The 18,107-nt window shown below is 53.0% G+C and overlaps 2 protein-coding genes across 3 annotated transcripts in view; one reads left to right on the top strand and one right to left on the bottom strand.

The window, feature by feature from the left end:
• Nucleotides 1-5,490, top strand: part of FAM53B (family with sequence similarity 53 member B) — a 44,444-nt gene extending 38,954 nt beyond the window's left edge. Inside the window, exon 5 of one of the 2 annotated variants that reach the window (XM_062001414.1) lies at nucleotides 1,905-5,490. In XM_062001414.1, the coding sequence (XP_061857398.1) occupies nucleotides 1,905-2,234 (330 nt within the window). In that variant the 3' untranslated portion in view covers nucleotides 2,235-5,490. Of the gene's footprint in view, nucleotides 1-1,841 lie in introns of both variants that reach the window. The other variant, XM_062001412.1, reaches the window with a different exon arrangement.
• An 829-nt stretch (nucleotides 5,491-6,319) lies between these two features.
• LHPP (phospholysine phosphohistidine inorganic pyrophosphate phosphatase) overlaps nucleotides 6,320-18,107 on the bottom strand; it is a 79,091-nt gene continuing 67,303 nt past the window's right edge. The window contains exon 7 of the mRNA XM_062001456.1: nucleotides 6,320-7,827. Within this exon, the coding sequence (XP_061857440.1) occupies nucleotides 7,737-7,827 (91 nt within the window). The 3' untranslated portion in view covers nucleotides 6,320-7,736. The remainder of the gene's footprint in view (nucleotides 7,828-18,107) is intronic.

Genomic DNA, 18,107 nt, shown 5'->3' with positions numbered 1-18,107 from the left:
TGTGGGCAAGAAGGAGAGTGCCATCCTGGGGGGCATTAAGAGTGTGGGCAGCAGGTGGAGGGAGTTTATCCCCCTTTTCTGCCCTGGTGAGGCCTTATCTGGAGTCCTGTGTCCAGTTCTGCGCTCCCCAGCTGCAGAGGGACAGGGAACTGCTGGAGAGGGGCCAGTGCAGGGCCACCAAGATGGTCAGGCGGCTGGAGCATCTTCCTTATGAGGAAAGGCTGTGGGAACTGGGACTGTTTAGTCTGGAGAAGGTTGAGGGGAGACCTCATCAACATAAGCAGCTAAAGGGTGGGTGTCAGGAGGATGGAGAGTTACTTTGTTCTGTGTTGCCCAGTGACAGGACATAGGATAACAGACACAAACTGGAACACAGGAACTTCCACTGGCACATGAGGAGAAAGTCCTTTGGTGCTGAGGTGAGGGAGCCCTGGCCCAGGCTGCCCAGGGAGGGTGTGGAGGCTCCTTCTCAGGAGGTTTCCAACCCCACCTGGACACGTTCCTGTGCCCCCTGAGCCAGGGGAAGCTGCTTTAGCAGGGGCTGGGGCTGGAGCAGCTCTCCAGGGCCCTTCCAACCCTGCATTCTGGGACTCTGTGATTACCTGGAATGACTCAAGGCTGTAAGTGGGAGGTGCTGAGTCGCTACATGTGTGGATTTGAGCAGGGAAAAGCCTGTTGGCTTCAGTAACTTGCCAAAGTCCAGTAAAATGCAAAATTTCTCTGAAAGTCAAGTACCTTCCTGGCTGTTTTCTGAGATGAGTCCCAGCTTGGAAACACTTCTCCTTTGGATGGGAAGAGCGTGCCACGGACCTGTTCAATTGCTCTCCAGGGTGCATCCTCCTTCATTCATCATTACAGGCATCACCCAGGAGATCTCTCCTGGGAGATCTCTCCTCCTGAGATGTGCTGCAGAGCATCTTCCCTCCTGGCAGGAGGCCCTGGGCCACCCGCAGCAGCCCGGCATGCCCATGCCTGGGTACCGAGCCCAGGGAAGCGCCGGAGCCAGGAGATGAGCTCGATTAGCAACAGGAGAAAAATTCACCTTGTCAGAAGTGCCAGGGTTTTGTTTGTAGAAGGGATTTGCACTTCTGAGAGGGCTGTTGACTTTCAGGAGTCTTCGCCTTTCAAGTGCCTAAATCACTGTTGGAAATATGCTTGCAGAGATTTTTTAAGTGCTTAGAAAATATTTGTGCCGTGTCCTCAGGCTCCCTGCTGTGGTAATTAACGAGTTGTCCATTAACCACGGGCTGCAGATCCCTGCGTGAAGCCCTTGGGCACGCAGCACCTCAGAGCTCACGGAGAGGCACGGCTGGAAGGGTGACGTGGGGACTGGGTGCAGTTGCATTTGTAGAGGACAAAGGCCCGTGTTTTCTCACGTGGGCTTGAGGCTTGTGGGTTTTTGGAAGGTTCCAGAGCCTGAAAGCTGTGTGTAATGTAGCCTCCCCCAGTTGAGGCAGTGGTCAGCTCCTCCTTGGGCAGCAGGAACTTCTCCCAGTCTCCTGCAGCGACTCATTTCAGTGTGGTGCTCCGTTGTAGCTCGGGGGGTGCAGATTCAGCACAAGCACCTCTGATTTCTTCAGAAACAGAGTGAGGGGTAGGTGGGGCTGTGGCCAGCATCCCTCAGGGCAGATTTGGCCTCACTTATGTTGAAAACACTCATTTCCTTTTGGTGAGCAGCTCTGTGCTGCCTTACCCGTGTGAGTGGGAGGTGCGTGGGCTGGAGGTGGCGATGGACCCACGCAGAGCGGGGTGGGGTGGGGTGGGGTGCCATCGCCCATCGCAGGGCCAGGACCCGCCGGGATGGGTCAGAGGGGACTCTGGGCTCATCGGGCTGAGCGCAGCTCCGGGTCTGGCCCCGCTCCCTGTCCCCACCTCAGCAGCCTCTTTCCCCTTTGCCTTCGCAGAACCGCCAGACGTTCAACAGCCTGACGTGCCTCAGCGGCGCGGCCCAGGAGGGCGGCCGGCGGCCCCCCGGCCCCCAGCCGTGGCCCGCGGCGCCCCGCACGCCGGAGGTGATGCCGGGCAGGACCCCCGCCTGCACCCCGGTGCCCGAGCCCTCGGGCTCGCGGGCGGGCGAGCGCCACGCCAGCAGGGACGAGCTGTCCGGCGAGGAGGAGGAGGAGGGCGGCGGGAAGGAGGAGGACGGGGCAGCGTGGCGCAGCGGCGGGATGGGCACCGACAGCCCCTTCCAGCTGGACGGCGAGATCGACATCGAGCAGATCGAGAACAACTGAGGAGGGAGCGGGTGCTCTGGCCACGGGGTCGGGGGGCTGCCAGCAGAGGCGGGGTGGGGGGCTCCCTGCTGCCGGCGCCGGCCTGTGGGGTCCTGCCACTGCTGTCCTCCTGCCAGCCAGAGGGGACGAAGCAGCTTTGCCAAAATTTCATCAGGTATTTAGAGCAATTTGTGTGAGTGTGTGTAAACCTTGAAATCCTTTGTAACTACTGTAGCCAGACATCAGTTGGTCGGAGGAAATGGCTGGGGAGACCGGGCACAGGGATGGCCAAAAGCTCACCTCGAGTGAGTAAATGGCTTTTGCCAACACAGGGTTGGAGCTGATGGGCTGGCCACGCTCTCCTGGGGCTGGCCGTGCTTCTTGGGGCTGGCCACACTCTCCCAGGGCCCACCTGCACTTGTTCAGAAAGGGATGCAGGAGGAGAAACCAGCACCCGTGGGCCTGGAGAAGTGGAGGAGACCCAGACTGTGGGGATTTGGAAGCCGAGCGCTGGCTGGTGGCTGCAGGGGCAGCTGCAGCTGCTCCAGCTGCATCCCCTGCGGCCCCGGCACCCCCTTGCCCTCCACGTCCCAGGCAGTGCTGGGAGAAGGGAATCACAACTGAAGGGTTTTGCAGTGGTAAGAGCTGGATTTTTACTGTTTGTTTCAGTGATTTGTCCTTTTCCTGCTGAGGAATTAAAGGGAGCCCAGGCCCGCCCAGCCCCAGCAGCACTGCCCGAGGATGCTCAGATGCCTTTCTTCCCTCTTCTTCTTCCCCCCAGTCCCCTCTCTCAAACCCACGTGGACAAAGCCCCGGTCTGGCTCGCTGCCTCCCTCCCTTGGGTTCCCCACAGCCAGTTTGGAGCAGGGCTGCCCCGTTTCCCCGCTCCCCATGGCCGTGCCCTCCGTGCTACCTGCGGTGCGGCTGCCGCCCTCTGCTTCTGGCTCTGTCTCACTGTGAAGGGGCCGCTTGCCCGGGGCACGCCGTGGGGTTACTTGACAAAGTCAGCTGGCGAAAGGCTGAAAATCCAGGTAGCAGCACTGAAAGCTTTTTTTCCTCTTCCTGTGCCTTTTTAAAGCACAGATCAAGTGGTGACCGTGATGTTTGTACGATGTGAGTTCTCTTTGGTAAGAAGCTGTCCACTTGCTAACAGGTTTAGAAGGACACATCTTATTTTTTTCCTCCCTCTGTTTTTTTCTTTCCTCTGTTGGGTTGTTTAAAGCTGTAGGAAAGCTGTGTGAGTGGCTCCCAGCATCTCCTGCAGGTTCCTTCAAGCTCAGGGTTTTACTCCCCGAGCTCTGCAAAAGCGAGAAAGGGAAAAGAAAGGGTGATTGATGCCAAGAGGAGCTGAAGAGGTGACGCTTTTAACGGGGTCTGGCACCCACGCTGGTAAAGCTTTACTCAGAAGGGGCTGAGAGCCGCTCGGTGCAGGTTTTGTTCATCATTTCTGGTTGTGTTTGTGCACTTTTGTCTGCGGTGGTCTGGGGCGTGTGGTGTCCCCCATCGCAGCGGAACCCATCAGCTGTTATATAGCTTTATCCCTGCCCTGGCACCGCGCAGCCTCTGCTTGCGACAGTGCCCACACCTGCTCGCTGCAGGCCGGGTGCTGCCAGGCAGGGCCAGCCCCACATATCTGGGGAAGGGCTGACAGGGATGTCTTTTCATTTTGGGGAACCCTCCCAACTCTTTTGATGCATCACTGAAAACACCTCCTGGTTTCATTTGCAGCCCCCCTGGGCTGTCGCTGCCCCTCGGGTCCGTGCCCTGCGCGGTGCTCAGCTTTGTCTTCCTGATCTGGACCCCTCATTGCTGATGCCCCCCCCCCAGCTCTTGGGGCACACAGCTGCCGGCTCCCACTGACCCAAACTGGGGGGGATTCACCCCCGTCCCTGCCCGGCTGCCGCCGCAGAGCTCCGGCTGGGCTCCCGCATGTGCATCACAGGGGCTGTAATTCCTTCCTAAGGGCTTCTGTTTTCTTTCCAAGGGCTGCTACCGGTGCCATGCTGTCCCCCACCCCCCCGGTAGGAAGGTGAGCAGTGGCCCCCTGCCCAGCTGCCCTCACCGTAGCCGGAGCGTTCCGTTTACATACAGCACAACCCGTTTGCCTTACTAAAGACGCTTCTGCAACGAGTCATGGCCTTACCCTGGGCACGGCTGCGTGGGCACAGGCTGCAGGTAGCGACGGCTCCGAGGCCACGGTGGGCTCCCCTGGGGTGTTTCCTCCTTGGCTTTGTATGATTTCATGTACTTAACTCTCAGTTTAAGAAAGCCTTACTTTTAAAGTTCTTTTCTCTCTCTCTCTCTCTCTCTCTCTCTCTCTCTCTCTCTCTGTAGAGGTAAAACATTTGTGGGTTTATATATATATAAATATATATATAAATAAAGTAATTAAAAAGATTAACTATAATATAGTATGTGCCTCAGATTCAGGGGACATCCTGGTGATTGTAATGCCCAAAGCAGTGAGAGATCCATCCCCCGAGGTCCTGCTCTCCAGCTGGGGAGGGCTTCACCCCTTCCACACATCCTCTGGTGACCCCAACCCCCAGCAAACTCCTGCTGGCTGCCAGAATGTGATAGTAAAGGAATATGCAGCCAAAACAGGCTCGTTCTGGAGTAGGGTCGGTGGCCTGGCCACGGCGTGAGCCGGTGTGGCCGGCAGCTGTTTGGTGCTGTGTCAGCAGCAGTGAGGGCTCATCATCCTGACAAAAACATGGATAACATAGGAGAAGCCTGGCCAGGCACAGGGGCAGTTCGCTGTGTGTTTGCAGATGCAGCTCTTGGAGCCTGTCTGATGAAAGATTATGTTAAAGAGAAAAAAAAAAAACAAGAAGAAGTGTTTGTAACATAGATTGTCATTGTCCCACGTTCTAGGGTAGCCTATCTGGCCAGTCAAGTTGTGTTTCAAGTGCTTTGTTTAAAGAGCTCCTGGCTGAACGGGCTCACAGACTTAAGTAGGGTGTTAGAGGACTGTAGCAGTGCTTCACAGCGTTGATGGGTTCCGTGTTCAAGGGACACCAAGAAGAGGGTGGCCAAAAAGAAAGAGAGAAGAAAACAACCCACAATAAAACCAAACCCAAGCCTTGTGAAGCTGTGCCCTGCAGCAGCCGAGTCTCGCTGGCACTGGCACAAGCGCAGCGGGACACGTGTCCCCGGGGAGGGGCTGCGAGGGGGCCGCTCCTGCCCCCTCCCTGGCTCCATTGCACTAGAGAGCAGCTCAGTCTCAGGAAATTGCTTGTTACTTTTACTGTGTAAATAAAGCTTCCTGGTTCCCTAAGCCCCGGCCCGCGTCTCTGCCTCTCTGTGCTCGGCCCCGCGGGTGCGTGGCGGGGCTGGGGCCGGGGGACGGCACACACGGGCTGTGCCAGCGGTTGGGGCTCGATGGGGCAGAGCTGGGTGTGGATGTGGGAGCCCCCGTGTGCCTCTCTTCTGCTGGAGGGGGTCTGGCTGCAGCTCCTTGGTATCTTCGTGGGTCATGGGGAAGGGGGGAGGCATCCCAAGCACAGGTGTGGGTTGGGAAAGCACCTGGCTGGGCCCCTCCATCCTTGTTAGAAGCATTAAGGGTGACCCAGCTTCAAGTTGCAGCTGCAAAAGAGGCATTTTGCGATGTCCAGATGCAGGAGGACGTGATGCATCTGGCTCCTGCCTCAAACTCTGTTATTTAGCTCTAACGCAGCCAAAGGGGAAACAGCGAAATGCAAACCAACAGTGGAGAGCCAAGGAGCACCCTGAGCTTTGTGTTTAAGGACTGAGATGATGTCCCAAAATGAGACGTGATCTCAGGCAAGGCGGGAGCCCACAGCAGGGCCAGGGCACCCAGGGTGTTAAATGAACCCCTGGGGAAGAGAGGTGATCCCTCCCTCCAGCCTTTGTAGCCCAGGAAGGAAAACGGCTGCGCTTCCTTCAGCGAGGAAACAGTTTAAAGAGTTTCATGGCACATGGCAGGATGTTTATCTGCATAAACTTAATCAGATTGAAGTGACAGGCTCAGTGTACTCCAGTGAAAAGGAAGAATTACAGGATAAAAGAGCCTCTCAGAGTGATGTGTCACAGCCCCAAAACTCGCCTGGGTGGGCAGCACGGGCTGAACCACTACCCAGAGGACAGAGAGGCAAAAGCAGACCCAAGGAATCAGTTTCCCAGATGTGGTTTCTATTTTGTCATCTATTTTGTGGGCTCCAGCCCCCTCTGTCCTAGTGGCCCCAGGGGATGCCGTGCAGCTCAGCTGGGGGCTGTGACAAACCCAACAGGGCCCAATGTTGTCTGGCAGCTCCATCACTTGTCCGTCAGTGACCACAGCTGGCACCAGCTGCTGGGACTGCTGGAAACACACCTGGAGTTCTTTGCTTCCCTCTTGCAAAGGGAGAAAGCAGTAGCTGAATGCAGCCAGAGGCCTGAGTGTAGGTGTAGAACACACCCCTGGAGGTTAAAGCCCAAATGGTTTCGTGCCACCTCAGTCTAAAGCACCAAATCTTGCCCAGAGGTTTTGCTCAGGGATGATTAAAAAAGGACTTTTGCCTGTGAAAAGATGACCCATGTGAGAGCCAGTGAAGGTGGGCAGCTCCTGCTCTCCCTGGAGCAGAGAACATGATGAAGTGAGCACTCCCCCACCCCCAGGTCTCTGAGTGCTCCCTGGCAGCAGGATGGGGCTGAGCTGAGGCTGAGCAGATGTGGTGGGTGGTTGGTGGGCACAGGGTGCTGGTGCAGATCAGTGAGCAGACTGGGTCTGTCCCATTGAGGTGGCTCCAGCCACCAGGGAACACTGTGCCTGGCTGGTTTTGGTATCAGAAGAACTGGAGGAATGTTTGGCAATCACAGAAGCTCGTGTTACCCCCCAGCCTTGTCTGCCTGCGACACCCCCACGGAGAGAAGGGAAAGCCCGTTGGCCCCATGGCCCTTGCCAGCTTATTCCAGCCAGGAGAAAAGCATTTCAGGTGCTCTGAGCATCGCTGCCAGCACTGAGAGGTTTATTCCCCACAGGACAGTGGTTCTTCCATATTGTCACACAGTTCCTGGATTGCTGAGCCCTGTCCCGGGGCTGACCACGGCAGGAACACGGCACGCGCTGGCTGAGGGAGCAGGGGCTGTCCCCTCCCCAGGCTTCTTGTGGGAGGCACACACAGACCCCACAGAGTTGGTGCATCCCAGCCCAGGGCTTGGTGGAACTCCATCACCCCTCAGAGCCATCCCCCATCCCACCCAGGGACCTCTGGGCTGGTGTGAGCAGAGTTAAAGGGGGTACAGTCCCCCAGCATCGCCCTTGGGGCTCCCCTGGAGCAGGGAAGGCTCAGCCCCGGCTCAGCATGAGCCTGGCAGGGACAGGGCCCCAAGAGGAGGCCATTCAACACACGATGAAGGTTTGGCCCTCACTTTGATGGGGTCAGTAGATCATTTTAGTACTGTTACACAAAATACTTAGGAACACGGATGTTCACTCACCCCCTGTGTGAGGGTGGGTGAGGGGTGGGCAAGGATGGAGTGGCCCCAGGAGGCTCCATCCCCATCCTTATCCCTCCCACGGGGTCACAGCTGCTGCAGGAGAAGATCCACGGCCTCAGCCAGGTTGGCCACGTAGGCATCAGGCTTCACCTGGGGATGGTTCTCATCACAGGGCCTGCAAAGGAGACGAGAGAGCATGGCTGAGGCAGGACAGGCACCCAAACCAGCTGCAGCACCCTTGCTGAGCCTGGGGCACACATTCCTCCCTGGGCAAAACTGCAAAGCCCTGTATGGAAGACGATGGGCATCGTTAACCAGCCCATCCAAGTGAATGCACAGCATTCTGCAGGGCACCTCAGGCAACAGCAGCACCCACGGGGATGGCTGGCAGCACACTGCACACACAGCACCCCACAGAGCTCTGCACAGAATTACTCTCCATGGTTTACCTAGAAATAGGTAAAGAGAAGAACTCCTTTCCAGCCCAGGCCTGCACACAGCTTCAGTGAATGGGGAGCCTCTGTCACAGGGTTTCATTCTGCAGGACCACCACCTTCTAAGTCCAACAGTGGAGTTTTCAGATACCACAAGCACAGCTGCTTGAAGCCAGTTCTTGCCAATGAGGTAATTAGAGGTACTGGCCTAACGAGGCACAGGCACAACACCCTGTTCTGCTGACTCAGCAGCCTCACTGAGGGGCAATAGGGCAGAGGGGGGAGGCAGAAAGTTTCCAGACCTTGTAGCCCTGTCATGGCTCTTGGGCTGAGAGACCCAACAGCTGCTGAAGAGAAAACATATGTCTTTTATACATTTCATGGCCTGCACTTGGGAAAGGGATGAGAGCCTCATGCCCACCTCCCATCTCTGTTGCTCCCTGTAAAGGCCAAACCTGTCTTTAGCACGGGCCATCTCCTTCATGGGGAAGATGCATTTCCCATCAGATGCAGAGATGATCAATATTATTATTAATGACATGTGGAATTTGGTCAGCCCTTGTCTGTACAAGTACCAAATGATTTCTTCAGCTCCAGCCCTGAAGCTCCCCAGGGCTATTTCCTTTCTGTTTGTTTTTCAGCCACGCTCCTCACGTCTCAGCACACGAGCTCCTCTTTCAGGAGTCCATGCTGCCTGAGACCAACCTTGCTGCCCAGTTCCAGTTTGCAACCAGGAAAAGATACAAGGCCCTGCTATTCAGCTTCCCCTGTGCCACCTGCAAAGCCACGTCTGGCAGGAGGGCGATGGCTCCGTGCAATGGGCTCTGCACTGGTGCTGGCTATCAGAAAAGCACCTTACTTCAAAGGTGGGAGGTTCTATCTAGGGTATGATTTAGATCTCTGAAGGTAAAGCAAGACATAACCTACAGTGGAGAAAACCCTTCAAATATAAAGCAAGTATAAATCCAGAAGGTGCCCATACCTTTGGTGCTGATGGTTGCCCACTCCCTGATGTAACCAAGAGGATTTATGAATGCAGGAGTACCTCTGGGGGGAGGTGTGGTAAAAACACCCATTTCTTGGCAATAATCCTTCATTTGAGTGGAGATTTTAAAAGGTAATGAACAAAGTGGGGTTAGTGTTCCAACCCACCTGAGCTCCAGGGCAGACACGTGCTTCCCAGGCCCGCTGCTGTGGGCATGGGCTTCATTTTGATCTGCTGCACCCCTCCTACTCATCTGAGCCCGATTTCCTCTCTGCTGCTTTGCAGTCTGACACCCTACAGCTGGCAACTCCTCAAGTGGGAGTCATACTTTTGAGACATGGCACATGTCTTACATTACCTAGATGCCCTTGGCCACTGAGTCAGGGGAAAGTCTGAACTCTGTAGGAAAGCAGACAACTGGAATAAAACACACTTCCCTGGTCTCTTGCCTTCTCCTAGGGCTGTGCTGAGGAGTTTTTCTTCCTGTCAGTGCCACCCCAAGAGCTGTTTCATGTGGCCCCTTCCTTTGTCTCACAGAATGCTTTGTAGCTCACACAAACAGCCGAGTGATGAGTTCTTTCCCCCCCTCTCTCAGTATTGCTCTTTTAAGCATCTGTTGAAAGGAAACTGCAAGCAATAATCCCCAAACACTAAGGCCAAGAAGTAATGCTCCAAATGTAGCAGAACCATTCAGGAGCCCAAGTCTGGGTGCCAAAAATGAGGAAGGAGAGAGAGCTCTGCAATAAAAGCTCTGGGCAACCCAAGATACTGCAGGATGAGCCCTTCTGCTGCCATCCAAAGGGAACAGAGACCACGGTCCTACATCAGCCTCTCCCCAGGGGATTTGGGCTGTTTTCCAGGAGAACCCCCCAGTTCCTGAGAGTTTTGGAGCACAGAGCTCTGGAGCTCAGTCCCAGTATCCTGGGCATTGCTTTGATGTGTCAGCCTCCCCGGACAGAGCCACTGGCTGCAGGTGCAAACCTCAGCCAAGAGCAGATCTTGCTCTCTTGGTTTCTGCTTGGCTTCTCTTTTGGTGACAGTGACCCTTTTTGCATGGCAGACATCACAACAGCAGGTCCCAAAACTCAGTGGAGTTTACTTTTTACCAGATTTTTTTCCCCCAAGAAATTAAAAACCTCATCTAAAAATCTCTTGAATTTGCAAGGTCAGTTGCAGCATAAACTCCCTGAGCCAACTTCTAGATAAAGTCCTTCCGATTTGTTTGGGTTTTTTTTCTTACAGGGGCTCTGGTTGCAGGGAAGAACATAAATCAAAATGACAGAAAATTACATTCTGTAGCTGAATATTGAGCTGTCAGCAGTCTTGGCCAGTGCACAAACTCACTGGTGACAAATCAACTACAGCCTTGGGAAGCACTTCTCTTCAGGCAAGCAGGAGGCCTTGGAGCAGCTGAGCCCCACGTGCACACAGGAAGGTTTTCCAGCCCAAGCTGTCTGGGACAGCTGTGACATGTGGCACTGGATTTCTGCATTGTCTCTTGGTGGCCACCTTGCTGGTATATGGAGTGGTCAGGGAAAGAAGTGGCTTAGCAAAGGGACCCTCTGGGGACACATGATCTGTGCCTGCCCTTCTGCATGCAGGGCAATGTCAGGAAAGAACAAGCCACCCAACACACTGAGCTGTGAAGTATCTTTAGCACGATGTGATGTGAACAGGGGTCCTGAGGCTCAGGAGTTACTCATGTCCATCACATCCTCCTCAGGAGATGACTGAACATCCTCCTCTCCCCAGGACCATTTATCACCGTCAGTGCTGCAGAAGCTGAGCAGCTCTGCATAGCTCCATGTGCTTGGAGCCAGGTCCTCAGCCCATACTAAACTGGTTAGTTCAGATTGATGCTTCAGGCTGAGACAGCAAGGAAGCAGCAGGGTGCTGCAGAACACTGCCTCTGCTAGTTTAACTCTTCCCTCAGTCACTTTGTAAGAGAAGCTCCAGCATGGTATCAGGGCTGCTGACTAGCAGAAAGTGATGGCTTCCTCCTGGTGATCACAAAGGACAGTGAAAAATCAGCTTCTGCAAGAGTAAGAAGTTTCATTTACTGCCTGGGCCAGGTGTCCACCACAGGCCTGGTCAGCTTGTCAAGCTGAATTCCCTAACCTGACTCAGCTGTCAGGAATGCTCTGGAATTGCCCCAGCCTGCCATGGAATTTTCTCAACAGTTCACCCTGATGCAGTGGAACATTTGAGAGGGATGAAAGGATCTATGCTGGGCTGCACAGCCCTTTGCTGGAACTGCTCTGAGCCTTCCAAGTGAACGCAGCAGTTAGATGCAGAAAAGAGAACTCATGGGGATGGTGTGAAGGATGCCCTGAAAACCACAGACTTTGAGTTAACTCAGGGGCAGGCTGGATGGGGCTTGGAGCAACCTGGACTAGTGGAAGGTGTCCCTGCCCATGGCAGGGGGTTGGAACTGGATGATCTTTAAGGTCCCTTCCAACCTAAACCATTCTGTGATTGTATGGTAAGATTCTATGAACCCTTTCCTTTCCCAAACCAGTTGGGATTCTGGGGTTAGTCTGTGGGTCGAGATGGGCATCAGATGCTGCTGGCAGATGGCTCTGAATGGCTCTGTCACAGGGGAGGAACTGGAGCTGCAGAATGTCTGTGAACATGTGGCTGGTGCCAGAGGTGTCTTGCTGAGCTGGGAGGCAGCATCACTCCAGGAGCAAGGAGGGAGCACCAAAGCCTCACGCTGTGCTGCCCTTGGAAACTTCACACACCTGGTGGAATCTCCCTCCGCGCCTCACTCACACCCATTTCCAACAAAACATACAGAGAACGAAAAGGAAACAGCTGGATTACTGTGTGGACAAAATATTTAGCAGATAAAAGTCTAAGTGGAGGTAGCCAATGTGGATAATCATGGCCACAGGGACAGAAACAGCCCCAGGATTCCAGCTCACCCTGAGACCTGCTGAGACTTGACTTCAAAGCACAAGAGCGGATGGGGATTGATCACAGGTTAACATTAGCTATTGCATAGTGCTTTAAAATAGGGGTGGGTAGGAAAAACATCACACAGGGCCAAAGCAAGACACCAGAGTTGATTTGGGAAAGACCAACACCCTCCCATTCCAGCGTACAGAGCTGTTGTCCCTTGGCAAAGCTGGTCTGTAGCACTGTGTCCCACGATCGCTGACCTTCCCAGCAGCACAGCTGTCTGTGAGAGAGCAAACCCCATCCCACAGGCTCTGTTTGCACAAGGGATCTCTCTGTGTCACCACACAGACTTCCCACTAACTCCCCAGTGAAACAGCATCTAGTCCTGCAGCATAAAATGAGACAAAAAAGGCTTGAAACCATTTCTCCTGACAGCGTACTCTTCAGGGGCTCTTACCACGGCTGTAAAATATGTGAGACGGAGTTTAATAAGATTTTCTTGATGAGGAATGTAAACAGACACTGTAACCTTTGCTAGTTGCTTTAGACAGATGCAATAATTTTACTCAGTGGCACAAGTGAAACTCTCTTTTTGTGAGTGTGCAGTTTAATGAGTTTGGCCAACGCCAACCCAAATAAATCTGGATGATTGGCAGCACAGATAAGAGCTGATGAATGGCTCTGGAGCACGTTTCCTGACATTCCAATGAGAGACAAACCTGCACCAAAGCCACTAAACACACCCAGTGCTGGAGCAGCTCCCATACCAGGACCCCAAATCTCAAGTCACAGACAAATCTCCCTGCAATGGGAAGAGAGGTTTTAACTTCAAAAAGCTTTTGCAGAGTTACTGTGATGGCACACATGTGGCCCAGGGCAGAGGGTTTCCCTCACAAAGCAGCCAGCACCTTCCTTTGCTTTGCTGCCATCACTGGGAAAGATGCTTTTGCTTGGAGAGGTGGACACAGAATCCCAGCATGGTGGGGACTGGAAGGGCCCTGCAGAGCTCCTCCAGCCCCAGCCCCCTGCTAAAGGAGGTTCCCCTGGCTCAGGGGGCACAGGAACGTGTCCAGGTGGGTTTGGAAACCTCCTGAGAAGGAGCCTCCACACCCTCCCTGGGCAGCCTGGGCCAGGGCTCCCTCACCTCAGCACCAAAGGACTTGCTCCTTGTGTTCCAGGGGAACTGTTTGTGTTCCAGCTTGTGCCTGTTACCCCTTGTCCTGTCACTGGGCACTGCAGAAAAAAAAAGACTGGCCCCATCCTCCTCTTAATGCCCCCCAGAATGCCACTGGCTTCTTGCCCATGAGGGCACCTTGCTGCTCATGTTTCTTTGCTGCCCACCAACACTCCCAGGTCACTCTCCTGGAGCTGCTCTCCAGCAGGTCACCCCCAGCCTGTTCTGGTGCAGGGGGTTGTTCCTCCCCAGCTGCAGGACTCTGCCCTTGTCCTTGTTGAACCTCAGGAGGTTCCTCTCTGCCCAGCTCTCAAGCCAGTTGAGATCCCACTGAACGGCAGCACAGCCTCTGGTGAATCAGCCAGTCCCCCCAGTTTGGTGCCAGCAGGCAACTTGCTGAGGATCCCTCTGTCCCCTCATCCAGGTTGTTGATGAGTAAGACCAGCCCCAGAACCAGCCCCTGTGGAACCCCACGGGCCTCCAACTCGACTCTCTCCTGTTGTTCATCACCTCTGGGCTCTGTCATTCAGCCAGCTCTCCATCCACCTCACATCCACTCATCCAAGCCACACTGCCTGAGCTTTCCCATGAGGATGTTATGGGAGACACCACCAACAGAAACTGCTAACCAGAAGCCATGCAGCTGAGGATGCCTTCTACATTGCTGCAGAAGTCAGAGGCCTCTAGAGACTTTGCCATGCCATCTCCTCCTGGCTGACAGGCCTGCCACAGCTCCAGGAAATCAAACCCATGTTAGACTTCCAGCAACCTCCACTGCTCTCCTCTTGCCTCCCAGAACTACACACACAGCTAATTGTGTTTAATTGCACTTCATTGAAATTCCAGCATCCACAAACAGGCAGAAATTAACAGCCAAATTGTTTGCTAACACCTGAAGGAAGTCTGTGGGCTTACCTCGATTGTTCCTGTTTACATTAAACTGCCACAGCTTTAACTGAGCAGAATACACCAGCTTGAGTACACCAGGCAATACACCTCAACATATAGGAGAATAGTGAGACTGAGGGGATTGAGAGTTACATTTCCACATAAATTACCAAAAAGCCCCACACAACCTTGGCAGATGCTGGCAAATGTTCCCTCTGGTTTTGGTTTACTGCATTTCAAACCACCTCCCGGGTGTGCTTTTCAAATGTACCTGTGCTGGAGACTTCCTTTGGAGTGTTGTGATAATTGGTTTGTTTTTAATCAGTTGGCTGCACGGTGATGCTCTAAATAATGAGCTCAGAGACACAATCCCAGACATAACTGCCTAGAAGAGGATGCTGAGAGCACTGGTAGGGCTCAAAGAGGGGAGTGCTTGGCATCTGCTGGTGTTTGCTCTACCAGCTTCCATCTGGCTTTCCATCAGGGCTTTTTTAAACTGACATTGGCAGTGCTGAGATCTGATGCAGGACATCTCATCAAGGAGGAGATCAGAAATGGTGATCACAACTGCAGGTTCAGGGAGAGCAAGTGGGGCTGCATCAAAATGAAGAAGCACAAGGAGCGGTGGTGGCCAGGTCAGAGCACAAGCTGAAGGGTGGCAGTGGCCAACTTCCATGGATATTACACAGAAAGCTTGGGAGAGGGTCAGCACAAACACCTCCAAAACCTCACAGGCACAACCTTTGCTCACACTGGTTGTAAATTATCCCTTGAATGATCCCAATCCCTGCCCTTTCTGCAGGATACTCTGCGCAGACAGCGCTGAGCAAGCAGATGACACAGGCAGCTGCTTTCCTCCACCCATCTCTATTTTATGTTCTCTCTCAGGAAATTCAGCACATGTGAACAGACCAGACTAGGAGCTTTGGAGATTAAAAGTCCTGAAAGTCTTTGTATGGCCCGTGGATAGGACATACACAGATTCATCTGAAGTAAGAAACAGGCATGAAGAAACACAAGATAGCGACAGGGAGACCTGCTATGAAGTGCTGCCCCTGGGATAGAGGTGGGTTCTGCTGCCTAAATGCTCTCAGGATTACAGCAGAGCATGAGACTTTATGAGAACTGACTTCTTTCCACCGCCTCCAAAACCCCTCCTGCAACAATGCACTGGGAAGTCAAGCTGGTTTGAACAAATATTTAAACAAGCAGAGCGCTGGTGTTGAGGCATCTGGGCAGCAATGTTCCTTGTCAAAGCTGCAGAGCTCACTCATCTTCTGAAACCAAAGCAGTTCAGCAGGAGAGGGAGCAGCACACACCCCTGCTCTGTTTTTGGGCTGGTTCCCAGCCTGTTTGTCCCTGAACACAGGTGGCCTGGGGACGGCTGGTGTTGCAAGGAGAGCTGGAACCCGATGGTCGTAAGCATGGTGGGATGCTCAACCGGCCCCTTCTGCTCCCTTCTCTGAAGGCATCGTGTGAGCTCTGAGCTGGGACCTGCTGTGGTCCCATCCAACCCCGAATCCAAAGGTTTAATGGAATCACAGAATCATTGTGGTTGGAAAAGACCTTTAAGATCATGGACTCCGACCAGTCACCTCACACTGCCAGGCCCGTCACTAAACCAAACCGTATCCCTCAGCACCTCAACTATGCATCTTTTGACTATCTCTAGGGTTGGGGACTGCAGCACCTCCCTGGGCAGCCCATTAAGCCATCAGGGCTCAGAAGCCAGTCTTGCTCTGTACTTGGGATGATGGACACTTGATCAGACTCCTCAGAGAAGGCTCAGGTGGAAGAGGGTTACTGCATTTGTGACTGCCATCCTCAGCCTCCTGGCAGACAGTGAGGATGTGTACTGGTAAGGATGTGTACTGGTAACAACACACTGTGTTAGGCCAACCAATACAGCTAGAGGAAACAGATAAACTGCTGAGAACATAAAATGCTTCTGCCTCCACAGAGTTGCTCACTCAGCCCTTGGTCACCTGGGTGTCCCCTGTCATGCTGGCACAGATCCCTTTCACCCAGTGTTGTCTGTCCAAAAGCGAGAGGCAGTGCCCAGCCACAGGTTCAAGTCACCTGAACCTCTCCATGAGCCTCTTCCTCAGGACAGACAGGTCCCTCTGAGGGGAAGTGGAAGGGTATTCATCCCATGTTCATCCCTCCTTCTTAGATAACTAGTCTGCATAGGAAATATCCTCTGGAAGAGGTTTTTTTCCCTACTGATGAAACTACTCCTACTACTTGAAACAGATACCCTAGAATGAATTCTTCAACAGCAAGGGTTAAGTGTAATGAATCTAGTCTATTGTCTGGATGAAGTTTCGATAAAGTTAACCAAGAGGAATCCTGCCTCTTGCATTACTGCAGCCTGTGAGCACAGGGTAGAAATGAACTGAATGTGCCAGGTGTGATTGTGTAAGTGCAACAGCCCAAGGTTGGATGGGGATGGACTGAGGGATCAGCAGCTCTGCACTGTGCATATGGAAACAAGTACTGCACAGCTGGTTTCCATAAAAGCAGGTCTCCCTCCCCCTCCAAAGTTAAATGCACATTTGCTGTTTGCTGAGAAAATCTGAGAGCTGCCCTTGCTTTGCCAAACTATCCAGTCTAACAGGGTGTTTGCAGGCGCTGTGAGACTCAGCTCTGCCTGCTTGGATTAATTATTGATGACCTGCATGGCTTTGCCAAATGACTTTACTCAAGTCAGTAGAAAATCATTTTAAATGCCTCTGAGAAAGAACTTGGGTATAAATATTTTCCCTGTGCATATACACACAAACAGATGTGCATCTTAAATGCAATTGATGCACCAGCTAGTGATGGGACTTCATATTACATGAGAGTGGGAAAGGGCTGAATTTGAAGCTCACTGGAGCTCAGGCACCTTACCCTGTTAGGCACCTTTAAAGACCTTAACCTGAGAGAATATTTCATTGCTTTTCTTTAATACACTGCTTACACAATCCATATGAAACATGTGAAATGAATGCTGGCTTGTGTGTTTGCCAAGCATGGCGTGGAGACTTCAGTCACAGAGCTCCAGTAGATCCAGACATCAGCAAGAAAGGAGCTTTGTAGGTTACAAAAGAAAGAAGCCCTCACAAATGCTGTTTGGAGAAGTTCCATTTTAAAAGTATTAGGCTGAAATTGCAGCATTTAAAGTCTGTTTCTCACCAAAGGGGAATTTGAGCTGCCCTAAGGAGAAGAATGTTTGTTTTCAGATGGTGCTCACTGAATCCATCTTCATTTCAAAGGAGAATGAACCTGAGATAGCCGTGCCACTCCCAGGAAACACAAGCAGACAGAAGGCCAATTCACGCCTGGGTTGGGAACCAGCACCTCCCTGCTCCAAAACCTTTGTCATGTGAGAAGTCAAAAAAGCACCTACACTGGAAAATGAAGTCACACTCTCCATCTTTGGCTGCAAAGCTGCTCAGCCCAGAGAAGGCAATGCCACTGTCACGCAGCAACCCTGGCACAGCTGGACGACTCCACGGGGTCTCTGTCTGACTTTTTCTCCCTCTCCCACACCAGGTAGGAATATTACATCCTCACTAGGCTCAAGGATGTCAGGAACCCACCTGTTCCTAAACATGCTCCTATATAAACAGAGTTGAATACACATTTGGACTAACCAGCAAGAGCTCAGCCTCAGCTTTGAGCCAGTGTGTTATTTGTGCCTTCTGAAAGGGCTCAGAGGCACCTGAGTATGCAGAGCTCAAACTTCTGCCCCTTCTAAAGCAGAAACGTTGCTACAGTTATTCCAAATTAGGGCTCATTTGCTTAAGCCATTCTGCAAATGAGATCTTGATGATCTTCTCTTTGGAAGTTTGCATGCTGTGAGTGTCTGCCTACCTTCATGTCTGTGGCCACGGTGCCAAGGAGATGAGGCTTCATTTGCCTGGGAAATATTTTTACCAGTATCTGTGCACCTATAGATGCATCCATACAGCACCACTGGCATACAGGCAACGAGCTTTTGGACAAGCAAACAGCCTTTTCTACCTGCATGGCACCTACAGCGATGCAGCCTTCACTTGCTGATGTTGAGCTTCTCTTAGAAGATCATT

This window comes from Colius striatus, chromosome 8 (assembly GCF_028858725.1).
Source record: "Colius striatus isolate bColStr4 chromosome 8, bColStr4.1.hap1, whole genome shotgun sequence".
Taxonomy (NCBI): Eukaryota; Metazoa; Chordata; class Aves; order Coliiformes; family Coliidae; genus Colius; species Colius striatus.
Note: the sequence above shows the minus strand (reverse complement) of the source record. Positions and strands in the feature narration are given on the sequence as shown.